The sequence below is a fragment of the Mytilus edulis genome, chromosome 9, assembly GCF_963676685.1.
Source record: "Mytilus edulis chromosome 9, xbMytEdul2.2, whole genome shotgun sequence".
Classification (NCBI taxonomy): domain Eukaryota; kingdom Metazoa; phylum Mollusca; class Bivalvia; order Mytilida; family Mytilidae; genus Mytilus; species Mytilus edulis.
The window spans coordinates 9,551,892-9,566,081 of record NC_092352.1 but is presented as its reverse complement, the minus strand read 5'-3'; the positions used below and the strand labels follow the sequence as shown (position 1 = coordinate 9,566,081).

The window sequence follows — 14,190 nt, the reverse complement described above, 5'->3', positions numbered from 1 at the left end:
CTGTAGTCAGTAAGTAGTCAGTCTGTACAAGACACTTGTCCTCTTACTGCTGGAGAATGGCAGGCTCTGAAGTTTGACAAGAAAGGTGGTGACTGGGGACCACTTTGTCAGGCTATACCAGATAGTAATCAGTAAGTGATTAATTAATCTGTAGTCAGTAAGTAGTCAGTCTGTACAAGACACTTGTCCTCTTACTGCTGGAGAATGGCAGGCTTTGAAGTTTGACAAGAAACTTGGTGACTGGGGACCACTTTGTCAGGCTATACCAGATAGTAATCAGTAAGTGATTAATTAATCTGTAGTCAGTAAGTAGTCAGTCTGTACAAGACACTTGTCCTCTTACTGCTGGAGAATGGCAGGCTTTGAAGTTTGACAAGAAACTTGGTGACTGGGGACCACTTTGTCGGGATATACAAGACAGTAATCAGTAAGTGATCTGTACTAGAGTAGTCAGTGATTAGTCTATTATTTGAAAAATACAAATATTGAATAAAAATGAAAACACATTCTGACGAGCATTTTGCTTTATACTTCAAGCAAAAGTATTGTTGTAATATATTTATGAGTAGTGGTATTTTTTTCAGTTCAAGGAGACAATTTGTGGTGAATAGACAACAATCATCCGATCAAAAACAAGGAAGACATAGAGCATTTAAAAGTAAGTAGTACTTACATAAATAACAATGATATGAGGTATAGGGTATACACCAGCTATAAAACACATCAGAAAATCTGGATCAAAAGCAATGGGAACATAAACATTCAACATAAATGTTCTATGAGATAGAATTTTGAAACAATATTTCTTACAACAACACTTTTGTTCTTCTTACATATTTCTCAAAATTAATATTATATACAAAGATGTCTACTTTTTGGTAAATTTATGCAGTTAGGTTGCTGCCATATGGTCATCTTCCCATTATTTCCTTTTTCAAATTTTCTAGGTTTTACCAAGTAATTGCATAGATGCCAGTTTATGTCCCCAAAACCTGTATCATCACCAACTGTACGAGTCTTTGTGGAACAAAGACTTTTCTTATGTGAAAACAATATTCTCTGGAACAAATTGGTCATATTAAACTGAACTAGGCTTGGACCACCCATATATAGATAAATGTAGATGGGAAGATTTGTGTCAGGGAGACAGCAACTCGAAGACACACATTCAGAGTTCAATATTTACAACATAAAAATTGAAGCATAAATAGATTAGTCAAATATGGAGAAATTAGTCATTTGATTGTCCTGTTCCTTCAAAACAGCAGGATCACTATAATTAAAAATTAACAAAAAAATAATAAATTTTAAATCTACACAATAAATCCTAGCTAGAACACTTGGTTTGTAAAATTTGTCCTAATATGAAATTGTATGGGAGTGATATCTTAAGTAATTGTTACCTGCCATACAAAATATTTGTGATGGAAAATATTTGCTGTTACTGTTAGATGTTTGGTTTTTGAACTAAAATCATCATGTCAGACAGAGTGAATCATCTTATATGACCACCCTAACAGAAAGTTTGATTTTATCTTTATTTGTATGGTTTATGGTATGTGTTGGAGCTTTATTTGTATGGTTTATGGTATGTGTTGGAGCTTTATTTGTATGGTTTATGGTATGTGTTGGAGCTTTATTTGTATGGTATATGGTATGTGTTTGAGCTCTTAATTTTGCCATTTGATAAGAGACTTTCCATTTTGAATTTTCATTTGAGTTTGGTATTTTAGTTATTTTACCTTTTTTCACTATTAGTATCCTGTTTCTGTTTTAAAAGAACAGTAATATGTTTTAGTGGATGAGTACACTCAAACTTTGAAACAGTGCAGTGCATTTAAGATAAAACTTATCTTAAATAAAAAATAAACTTTCAAGTTTCAAAATTAAATGTGATGGATGATACAGCTTTCCCTAAGTGAAGAACATAGAAGATCATAGTTTTATATAACAGATCCTTTTGACATGTATTTATTTCTCATAGATGTCACATGAGGAATTGAGTTTCCTGGAAACCTTTGGTTTAACAATGTTTAATAACGATTCATTTGTAACATTTCACTTGTAACAATTAATAAAGTTTCATTTGTTACATGTTACATTTTACTTGTTACATTTCATTTGTTACATGTTACATTTTACTTGTAACGTTTCATTTGTTACATGTTTCATTTGTTACATTTTACTTATAACATCACATTTGCATCATTTCATTGTAACATTTCATTTGTTACATTTTACTTGTAACATTTCACTTGTAACATTTCATTTGTTACATTTTACTTGTAACATTTCACTTGCAGCATTTCACTTGTAACATTTCCCATTTGTTACATTTCCCATTTGTTACATTTCACTTGTAACATTTCATTTGTAACATTTCCCATTTGTTACATTTCACTTGTAACATTTCATTTGTTACATATTTCATTTGTTACATTTTACTTGTAACATTTCACTTGTAGCATTCCATTTGTTAAATTTCACTTGTAACATTTCATTTGTTACATTTCACTTGTAACATTTCACTTGTAACAATTCATAACATTTCATTTGTTACATTTCACTTGTAACATTCAACTTCTTACATTTAACTTGTAACATTCTACTTGTATCATTTCTTTTGTTACATTTCACTTGTATCATTTCTTTTGTTACATTTCACTTGTATCATTTCTTTTGTTACATTTCACTTGTAGCATTTCATTTGTATCATTTTATTTGTAACACTTCTTTCTTGATTTTGTTGTCCAGTATAAATATCTTTTTTTTTTACAGAGAGAAGTTTATACACCAATGTGTTCCCAATGAAAGGTAAGTTTGAAGAGAAAACTGTATACAAATGTGTGTTAAATCAGATATGATTATTAAAATGAATCTGACTGAAATGCGTTCACAATGAAAGGTTAGTGTATAATTGCATTTTAGACCTTCTAGTTTTCAGTGAAAGATTTATACATTGAAAATATTCATAAAAAGAGAGTTCAAAAATGAAAAATTAATAATCAATGTGTTCTCTCAGTTTAAAGAGTAACTAATATGCCAATGTGTTCCCACTTAAAAGTAAATTAAGCAGAAATTTTGAACATTCAAAGAAAGGGCATAGAGGATAGAGTGCCAGAAGATTTATTGATTGTGTTAAAACAATAAAATAAGGTGTCTTAATTAAATTTTTTTGTTAGTCTAACATAATTATGTTATCAAAATATGCACTCAAATGTATGAAATTGGAGAAATGTAGTGAAAAGTTTATAAATAACCCAGAAAAATACATCATGAAATTGGGGGAATTTAAGAGTTCTTTGTCATTTTCATGCATCACACAACCATTGTTAAACATTATGACACATAAGAGAGAGTAATTACTCTGCCAATATTGTAGCTACCAGTAAATTACCAGTATGGATGGTTGGACCTCAGGATGTTGTGTTAGCCATTCAGAATCTCATATGTCTAATTACCCTGTCTATATTGTAGCTACCAGTAAATTACCAGTATGGATGGTAGGACCCCAGGATGTTGTGTTAGCCATTCAGAATCTCATGTGTCAGCATTATCCTGCAGAGTTTGTAACAGCACACACAGGTCAGTTCTCACTCATTGTCTTTCCCTTCCAAACAACCTGAGATCACCCCCAGTTGTTGGTGGGGTTGGTGTTGGTCAGTCATTAGTTTTCTATCTTGTGTCTTGTGTACTATTATTTGTTTCTTTGTCTTTTTGTTTTTAGCCATGGCGTTGTCATTTTTTTCATCCTATGAGTTTGAAAGTCCCTCTGGTATCTTTCGCCCCTCTTTTATCAGGAGATGTTGTATGATTGCTAAATTCTTAAGATTACTATCCACCATTGATAGTTTGGTTGTATTATAAAATTATATTTTCTACCAAAATTAAATAATTTCTGAATTATTCTGCTTAAAAGCACCACATTAATTACAAATAAGTTGACCATTCAATTTAGAAGGGGGAACAAGGATTCAGTTATTGTAAGAGCTAAAACAAATTTTTGCTTAAGACATGATTTAAATGAATTCACTGTCCCACAATACAGGAAATGAAGGTAAGCAAATAAAAAATTAAAATCTTGTCTGTCTGCTTTTAAATAGATAAGCCTTCCTTCCAACAAGTAAAAAAAAATCAAATCGTCCTATCAAAAGTGTTTTGTTATAGAATACTGAATATTCAGAAATTTAATGTGATTTTTAAACAAGAGGCTGTTAGATAGTTATCAAAGGTACCAGGATTATAATTTAGTACGCCAGACGCACGTTTCGTCTAGATAAGACTCATCAGTGACGCTCATATCAAAATATTTATAAAGCCAAACAAGTTCAAAGTTGAAGAGCATTGAGGATCCAAAATTCCAAAAAGTTGTGCCAAATACGGCTAAGTTAATCCATGCCTGGGATATGAAAATCCTTAGTTTTTCGTAAAATTCAATGTTTTGTAAACAGGAAATTTACAAAAATGACTACATTATTGATATTCATGTCAACACCGAAATGTTGACTACTGGGCTGGTGATACCCTCGGGGACGAAACGTCTACCAGCAGTGGCATCGACCCAGTGGTTTAAATAGTTATCAAAGGTACCAGGATTATAATTTAGTACGCCAGACGCGCGTTTCGTCAACATAAGACTCATCAGTGACGCTCATATCAAAATATTTATAAAGTCAAACAAGTTCAAAGTTGAAGAGCATTGAGGATTCAAAACTCCAAAAAGTTGTGCCAAAAAAATGTTAGAGCGACAGCAAACCGGATTTATAAATATTTATTCGTGTAGTGGCATTTTTCAATATCACAAGAACCATAACTGATGAACAGTAAAAGTGAAAATCATCAAAATCACACTTGACCTCCATTTTGTTATCAGTAACAATGTATTAAAATTTGAAAAGCTTTGGTTGAATGGTTCATGAGTAAATGCAACATGACTGGTAACACAATTTATCAATCTTTCAAGAACCATAACTCCTGAACAGAAAAAGTGAAAATCGCCATTATTGAACTTGACCTCAATTTTGTCATCAGTAACAACATATTTGAATTTTAAAAGCTTTGGTTGAATGGTTCGTGATTAAATACACAGACACAACTGGAAATTTTAAAAGCCTTGGTTGAACAGTTCATGAGTAAATGCACGGACAGGACTGGAAACGCCATTTTTCAATCTTTCAAGAACCATAACTCCAGAACCGTAAAAGTAAAAATCGTCATTATTGAATTCGACCTCCATTTTGTTGTCAATGACAACATATTAAAATTTTGAAAGCTTTGGTTGAATGGTTCATGAGTAAATGCACGGACAACATTTGGCTGCCGCCCGCCCGACCACTGTACATCACCAAATCAATAACCGACATTTTTGTCACAAAAATCTGGTTGAAAATGGAAAAAATGTGAGATAATTATTGGGATTTGAGGGGAATCTGCATACAGATATGTGTATCAGATATCAAAATGCGAGTTCTTATTATTGTGATACTCACCAAATCACATTATTTGCTTTAATTGAAACCTTGCAATAATTTCTGAATTAACAGTATAAAACTGTGATCAACAATAGATCAGCATGGCTTGAGTTAATCACTATGTTATAATAACTTATAATTATCACTACAGTTCAGGTAAGGAGGAAAAGTAAGTATACCATAACTCATTTGAGGTCAAGGTCACTTTTGGTATCAGGTTAGCCACAAGTTAAATCAGTTATAACTTTATAGCATGACAGAATTATAAGTTCAATAGTTCATTGTTAGTCACTGTAGATCATGATTGAATTATAAGTTGAATGGGTCATTTTTAGTCACTATAGATCATGATAGAATAGGTCATTGTTAGTAACTTTAGATCATGATTGAATTGTAAATTGAATAGGTCATTGTTAGTCGCTGTAGATCAAGATAGAAGAATAAGTTGAATAGGTCATTTTTAGCCATTATAGATCATGACTGAACTATAACTCGAATAGGTCATTTTTAGTCACTATAGATCATGTTTAAATTTTAAGTTGAATATGTCATTGTTAGTCACTTAAGATCATGATTGAATTATAAGTTGAATAGTTCATTGTTAGTCACTATAGATCATGATAGAATTATGAGTTGAATAGTTCATTGTAAGTCACTGTAGATCATGATTGAATTTTAAGTTGAATAGGTCATTTTTAGTCACATTAGATCATGATAGAAGAATAAGTTGAATAGGTCATTTTTAGTCACTATATATCATGATAGAATTATAAGTTGAATAGTTCATTGTTAGTCACTATAGATCAAGATAGAATTATAACTTGAATAGGTCATTGTTAGTAACTATAGATCAAGATAGAATTATAAGTTGAATAGTTCATTTTTAGTCACTATAGATCATGATTGAATTTTAAGTTGAATAGGTCATTTTTTGTCACTATAGATCATGATAGAATTATAAAGTTTAATTGGTAAATTTTAGTCACTATATATCAAGATAGAATTATAAGTTGAATAGGTCATTTTTAGTCACTATAGATCATGATTGAATTATATGTTGAATAGGTCATAGTTAGTCACTATAGATCAAGATAGAATTATAAGTTGAATAGGTCATTTTTAGTCACTATAGATCATGATTGAATTATATGTTGAATAGGTCATAGTTAGTCACTATAGATCAAGATAGAATTATAAGTTGAATAGTTCAGTTTTAGTCACTATAGATCATGACAGAAGAATAAGTTGAATGGGTCATTTTTAGTCACTATATATCATGATAGAATTAAAAGTTGAATAGGTCATTGTTAGTCACTTTAGATAGAATTATAAGTTGAACTATAAGTTGAATAGTTCATTGTAAGTCACTGTAGATCATGATTAAATTTTAAGTTGAATAGGTCATTGTTAGTCACTTAAGATTATGATAGAATTTTTAGTTGAATAGTTCAATGTAAGTCACTGTAGATCATGATTGAATTTTAAGTTGAATAGGTCATTTTTAGTCACTTTAGATCATGATTGAACTATAAGTTGAATAGTTCATTTTTAGTCACTATAGATCATGATAGAAGAATAAGTTGAATGGGTCATTTTTAGTCACTATATATCATGATAGAATTAAAAGTTGAATAGGTCATTGTTAGCCATTATAGATCATGATTGAATTATAAGTTGAATAGGTCAGGAATACTGAATATTTGTGTAAACACATGCAGAAGAATATCTCAAGAATGTTTTGCAACAAACACCTGAAAATATGAATGTCTTCTTAAATCCAATCTATTAGGAAACAAATTATTGCAGAAGAGTGTCCATCATGCACTTGCACTATCATTAGAACAGTAGAATAGAATGATATACAAATGAATGAAAATTATATATAACTTTTATACAAATATAAATATAATATACATTAACCTGAGTATACTGATTACAAATAATTATATCACTACAGTACCAATATAATAGTTATTATGGAGATGTTGAATTCCCTGTGATTTATTCATCTTACACACAAACTTGTCTCAGAAAAAATATATCTGTACATTAACCTCATTTTCAGTTATAGAGATGTGATTTTTTTTCTGAGACAAGTGCTTGTGACCATCCACCAGAACTTGCAGTCATCCGATGTTCAGTACTTCAGTACTTTGATTTGAACTGTTGTTGTTTTATTGCAAACATTTTGCTTAAGAAACTTTCAACAAGTGTTTGTAAGTTATCTTATTCTTTTATTGTTTGGGTTTTTTGTTAAACATATTCTGTATTTAAATTACAGGTAATTTCCAGCAGGTGATGTCTGGAGTCCGGATGCAGGTAAGGCTCAGATAGATTTTTACTTCACATTATTTGTTTTGTCTATTTTATCAAGTTTAAGATAGTAACTATAACCTATAAGCAGATTACCAGAGAAGTGTCTATTTTGGTCTTGACATGTAGAAGATGATGAATGTTGCCTATTTTTTTCAATTCAGCAAGTTTTACGATAGTAATTACCCATTTAAACTATTCCAATATATATGTATATATGTATAATCATACATTTTTTAAATTATAAAAGTTTTATTTTTAGGGGAATCATGTTTTATGCAATGTTGGCGTTTTTTTTTTTTTATTTCATGATTGTTTATTCTCGTAAAAATCTAGTTTTTTCGGTTTATTTCAGGATAAACATGTTTTAGTGCACATAAATACCCAGTCATCAACCGACAGGATAGGAATACTGCTGTTATTTACCATTCTGAACACAGACAAACAGAAACTTAGGTTGGTAAAATAATAACACCTAGTGAAATATATTTAGAAATTTATTACCAGTCATTTTCAGAAACTTGGGTTAACAAATAAATATACAGTCAATATGTGATATAAAAAAAGATAAGTTAATAAAGGGACAAACATACTTTATTGGCAATGTTTGATATCAAAAATTCTACTTCATTTGACCCTTCAAAGCATTTTTCTTCAGATTGAATAAAAGAATTTTGACCAAAATGGTCCTCCACATTTTCAGATATATAACTAATTATTTACACAACAATTTTAAGTAATTCATAGACTCTTAAAATATCATAAGCAATTGAGCATTCAATCAGGGATTAGACTTTCTATATTTGATGTGTTGATCTGGTTCTTCAGAATTTCTTTTAAAAAACATAACTGTTAAAAAAAGTTAATCTTCTAATAATGACATAATTTCTGAACTTATGCGTTTAGTTTTTATATTTCATTTAAAAAATTTAAGTCAAATATTGTGAAAAGTAAACAAACAGATGTGTATTAAAATTATTATATTGTGAGACAAAAAAAAATAAAACATTTCTACAGTTCTATATTAAATTTGTATATTATCCATTTTTTAGTGAAATTTTAAAGAAGAATGTGAATCCTGATGCTACGACCATTAATGAAGAAATATTAAGACAACAAGGATTAGAAATAGGTAATCATGTTACTTAACAAGAAAATCAGCAAGTGGTTACTGTTACTAAATGTATTTAAAATATAACCTCAGAAACCACTTTTTTTTAATTTGGACACATCTTTTCTGAATGTTTGATATTCTTCTCACAATTTGATTACTGTAAAATCATTTATTATAATTGTGGTTATCAAATTTTTGTGGATTGGAAAAACTTGCATTTTTGCAGATATTTGATTTTATAGTTTTTTCAATCATTGCATCGAAAGATTTTTTTGTGAATTGTTAAACATTTGATTCATGGTTCATCTGTACCCACAAAACTAACAAAAATTGGTATCCAACGAATTATAATGAATCCACAGTTTGTGTACTACATATCAGTGTGGAACCATCATTATAATAATATTATCACTATATTATATTATATATGTTCAACAAAACCACAGTTATAAACATACTAAAGTGCTGAGAATTCACAGAGCTAATTAATATACTGGTCAAACAGTTCATGAACCTAAAGTTCATGAAGTTAATATGCACTCAGCATATTTTTCTTACAGAAATTCATTATCGTTAATCCAATAAATCAATTCTAATGGGCCTTCTACCCCACTATGATACTTTAAGGAATAGTCCTTAGGTATGTAATATATTGTCAATTTGATTCATTTTTGTTTTTATGTTATACCTTAGGAATCACATTAATAAGGAAATTATATCTTATCATTTCAGGAGAAGTAAAAATTCCTTGTAATTCTGTAAAAGATGAATCAACACTAGTAGATACAGTATATAACAAAATAAACAGTATGCAAAAACAAATTCTTTGGTTGTGTGAAAATAGATTGAGGAAGTATAAACCTGATGTTCTCAGTGACTACAAGTGTTTCTTCACCGAGAGTAATGTCACCATGGCATACTCAAGGTTTAACTCATCACAAGAGGAGCAGTCAAATGCAGGACAAGAAGTCATGTCAAATGCTGGACAGGAAACCAGTTCAAATACTGGGAAAGAAGAACCACTACGAGTCAGGAAAGAGAGTATAGCATTAGACAGGGATGTTTGTAACTCATGGGCAGGAGAAGAAGATCATTGCTGAGTTTTAAATCATCTTAGAATTATTGAGTTACAGAAACTAACTGTGATACATTGAAATTGTATAAAAACTAAAGAGGTATTTTTCATTATACTGCCTTATGGTGACAAGCATTGAATATCTATGATATATAATGGTACATCTTGTTGATCTTGACATTCACTGAATATGTACCAAAAATGTATGATGGCTTGAACTGGCTTTGACTAGCATTCAAAAAAAATACATATGGTCAACAAATAAGAATATATTACTTTACAGTGTACATTATCTTTTTCTTTGATAATTTAGAAGAAATGATCCTATAAATTATTATAAGAATAAATGAGATTCTGTACATGTTGCGTGAAATTTAGTAAAAAGTATTCTTTTAACAGCATTTTGTACAGAAAAAAGGATTTTTTATAACCATATTCAATTCAGGATTATGATTTGTTCAAATGTTAATAATTTTGGTGCTAGCACATGAATAGTTTCTCAAACCTATAGGCCATCCATTATTCACTCATTCTTATCACTTGACCAAAAAAAAAATTTAAAAAAAATATTTAAAAGTGCCATCCTTCTTTAAATTTTGTTTTTGCCTATATATAATGATAAAAAAGCACCATTATAAATATTTGATTTATGTTGTGTATTCAATTTAAAAGTATTCAACATTATCTCCCTTTTGAAGAATTTTTTGCATGGGTCATATTTTTATCACGTAAAGATAAATTCTTGTTCTGAATATGGTTTTAAATAAAACTGCCTACTACACATTGTATATTATTATTATTGTAGCTGATTTAGTGTAATCCCAAATGTAGCTATGCTGTTAAAAACATGATGAAAAAATGTATTTGAGTAATTTTGAGGATGATTAATCTTGCCAAAAAGAATGTATACCTCATCAAAGTTGATCATCATCTTCTAACTAGATGACTTAATATTATATTCAGGTAATAGCTTACAGAACCTGTTAGCATTTAGTTTAAAGATTATCCTCTTCATCATTTGCCAAAATATTTTAATCATTATTTCTCATATAGGGCTGTAGGAAACATCATATAATGATACGTTTCATATGGAGAATAGGGCTGTTGGAAACATCATAGAATGATGCATTTCTTGTGGAAAATAAGGCTGTTAGAAACATCATATACATGTATTCATTACCATCTTGTACAGGGGCTCCAACCTGATATTATTATTGTTTCATTACACAGGGATAAAGGAAGACATTTGCAATCTCTATTTTATATTATGAATCTCCTATTCTTATTAGATGTGTTAAATTTTTACATATAACTCCCAGATAAACAATTTTATACATATTTATGGAGACTTTTAGTGCTCATTATCATCATGAACATTAGGTTATTATTCATTAGAGTAAACATCACATTATAACATACATTATAATGATTATAAGTATAAAGCATTACTTTTATAAAAAGCTAGTCATAGTAAGGTCCCACTTTGTTACATATACAATAATCACTCCCTGTGTATTTCCATACAGACATCCACAAAGTAATTGTAATTCATGTACTATCCTGTATGTTTATAAAGTTTAAATATCTCATTAAGTATTGTGGCAGTTCTTTTTATTTTGAACTGCCTTAGTAGTCTAAAGGTTGTGCTTGCCTAGATTTTAGGAGATTTTGGTTTGATCCCTAGATGAATCAAACCAAATTCTAGAAAAGAGGTATTTCATGCTATTCTACTAAGCACGAGGCATTAATTAGTAGGACCAAAAACTGGTAAGTTGCAGTCAGATTAACATACCTGGGTAGGGTGCCATGTCTACTGTAATTTTGTGAATATTACCTCAAACATTCAGCTCAGTCAAAAACAGAGTATATTATATTACATTAACATGTTCTGGTCCTGCATTTAACTTGCTGTTGGACATTAAACAACCATCCTTCATTTAATTTGGCTTGGTTTTTGTTTACCTACATAAAGACAGATTTCTTCTTTGATTTTTTTACCCATGACCTATTCTTACAGAAGTGGTGCAAGATTTAGATGAACTAAATAATCTTCCTTTTATCAGTTGTTTAAAGAAAAGATTTTAAATTGTACTTCATCGTCTTTATGTTATTTTTAAATAATGAAATTATTTATGAACAACAAAATATACAGTTTAGATTTAACTAACATGAAATAGTTGTTTCCATCTGAATATGTTAATGATTTTGAAGATCTGGTACCAAAGAAAACCACTGTAATTTTTTTATTTCTCTTTGATTTTCTATAAAAAAAAATTTAAGAATTTATGTACTTTTAAAACATAGAAGTAATGAATACTAATGCTTTCCATTGTTATACATTTCTATCCTAAAAGGTATCTGTACCATATTTAAACATGGTGGGATATTAATTTCTAAAATGATTGAAATCGCAAAAATAAATATATTTGTTACTGCAAGTTTGCCATGTGAATCCACATCACAAATAGATATATTTGTTATTGCAAATTTACAAAAAGAATCAACAGTATAACAAAGACACCCCAATGGCTGTATATTTATGTCTCTTATCACCACTACATCCTGGTCACGGCACCAAATATAGTGGTGATAAGAGATATATAAATATACAGCCGTTCAAGTCAACCATTTAATAACATATAGTTTCGACTTCAGCCCACGCCCTCGTCATTGAAATTCCCACATAGACAGAAAAACATGCAATAAAAAAGGAACGTAGTTCACACTATTTTCAAAACACATTTTGTATGTTTTTAAATGTATTTTTATTTTTTTTACCAGCCACATGATTAATTATTGTAATGATTCCTTAAGTGATAGTAAATAAACTTCATATTAATAATTGTTTATAAAGATTTTATTAGTTATGTCTGTTACAGCTTAATAATTTTATTCTGATGAATAAATGTTTGTATTAAAATTGTGTAGTTTTTATGCCATTTATACCATTTATGCCATTTAGATAGCTGCAGTGTAAATAGTGTTATGATGAATAAGTATCAATACATATCTCCTCTGTTAATTTGTATTTAACTCCAATAAATGCATTTATTAATAAAAACTAAAGTTTAAAGGTTGCATAGAGAGAAATTCTTGATTTGAATTTCATTTGAAGATATTGTTTTATTTAAATTATTCAATCAGTGATTTGAAAGATTTTACCAGAAGTCAATCAAACCCTTGCAGGTTAACTATTAAAGGTGACTGTAATTTGTTTTTTGAAACAACACAAATTTCCTGTGAAACATATATATATGTACACTTCTTCAAAACATCACACATAAAACTAAAGACCTTGAATCCTACTTTAAACTGGTTCATTCTTGGTTGCACTTGATGAGTAAGAAGATCCTGTTCCACTATAGTGTTCCTCTTGCAAGTAAAGTTTGGTGATATGTTGCATTCAAGGATGTTATCAATAAGAAAATTGAGAAAAGGTTTGTGGCTATAACAAGTGGAAAATGTGAAGCAAATAAACAACAACAGCCAATCAAATAATGAACAGTGATATTGTTGGTTTTTTTCTTAACTACCTCTACCCTTTTTTCTTGGGGAAATATGTGTAATTTTCATCAAATTGGGGAATTTAGAATAAACCATGAATTTGACTGAAACTTCTATTTACAAACCCACTTTCAAGAGTCAAACCCTGCTTTGAAATAAGACCCTTTTTTTTTTGTCAATGATGATATGTAAATAGACCCTCAAATCTGCACATATATATAGTAATTTTAGGCATGAAAATTGTATAAATGAGTGTTTTTCAGTTTGTATTCATGCACAATTACTACTGACAAATGACTGAGACTGCACTGTTTGGGAAACAAGTTGTCTTTTTGGGAATAATTTTAAGCCATTTTTTTTTTCAAATTGGGATTCTTCTCCAGAGGAAAAAGCCTTTATGTAAGTAGCAGCAACCCTCTGTCAAAGACATCATGGTAGTATAGGCTTGCTCTGGGATTTCGATTACCCTGGAGATGATCTTATTTTCATGTGTTGGTTTGAAAGTTGGAACATAAAAATGTGAAGTTCAAAATTGGAAAATTGACTTCTATCATCTCATTTGTCGTGAAGTTTTGTTTTCACACAACCGGCCTGGTTGTGAACTCATATGTGTGATCAAAGCTACGAAACTGGTGTAAATAAAATAGAGAATGGAAATGGGGAATGTGCCAAAGAGACAACAACCCGACCATAGAAAAAACAACAGCAGAAGG

General features: G+C 29.9%; 1 protein-coding gene across 2 annotated transcripts in view; it reads left to right on the top strand.

Moving 5' to 3' along the window:
- The window catches only part of LOC139487609 (caspase recruitment domain-containing protein 14-like), a 55,705-nt gene extending 42,812 nt beyond the window's left edge, over positions 1-12,893 (top strand). For both annotated transcript variants that reach the window (XM_071272508.1, XM_071272509.1), the window contains 7 exons: positions 585-658; positions 2,779-2,814; positions 3,478-3,585; positions 7,753-7,790; positions 8,140-8,240; positions 8,837-8,916; positions 9,631-12,893. In XM_071272508.1, the coding sequence (XP_071128609.1) occupies positions 585-658; positions 2,779-2,814; positions 3,478-3,585; positions 7,753-7,790; positions 8,140-8,240; positions 8,837-8,916; positions 9,631-9,998 (805 nt within the window). In that variant the 3' untranslated portion in view covers positions 9,999-12,893. The remainder of the gene's footprint in view (positions 1-584; positions 659-2,778; positions 2,815-3,477; positions 3,586-7,752; positions 7,791-8,139; positions 8,241-8,836; positions 8,917-9,630) is intronic.
- The last annotated feature ends 1,297 nt before the right edge of the window (positions 12,894-14,190 follow it).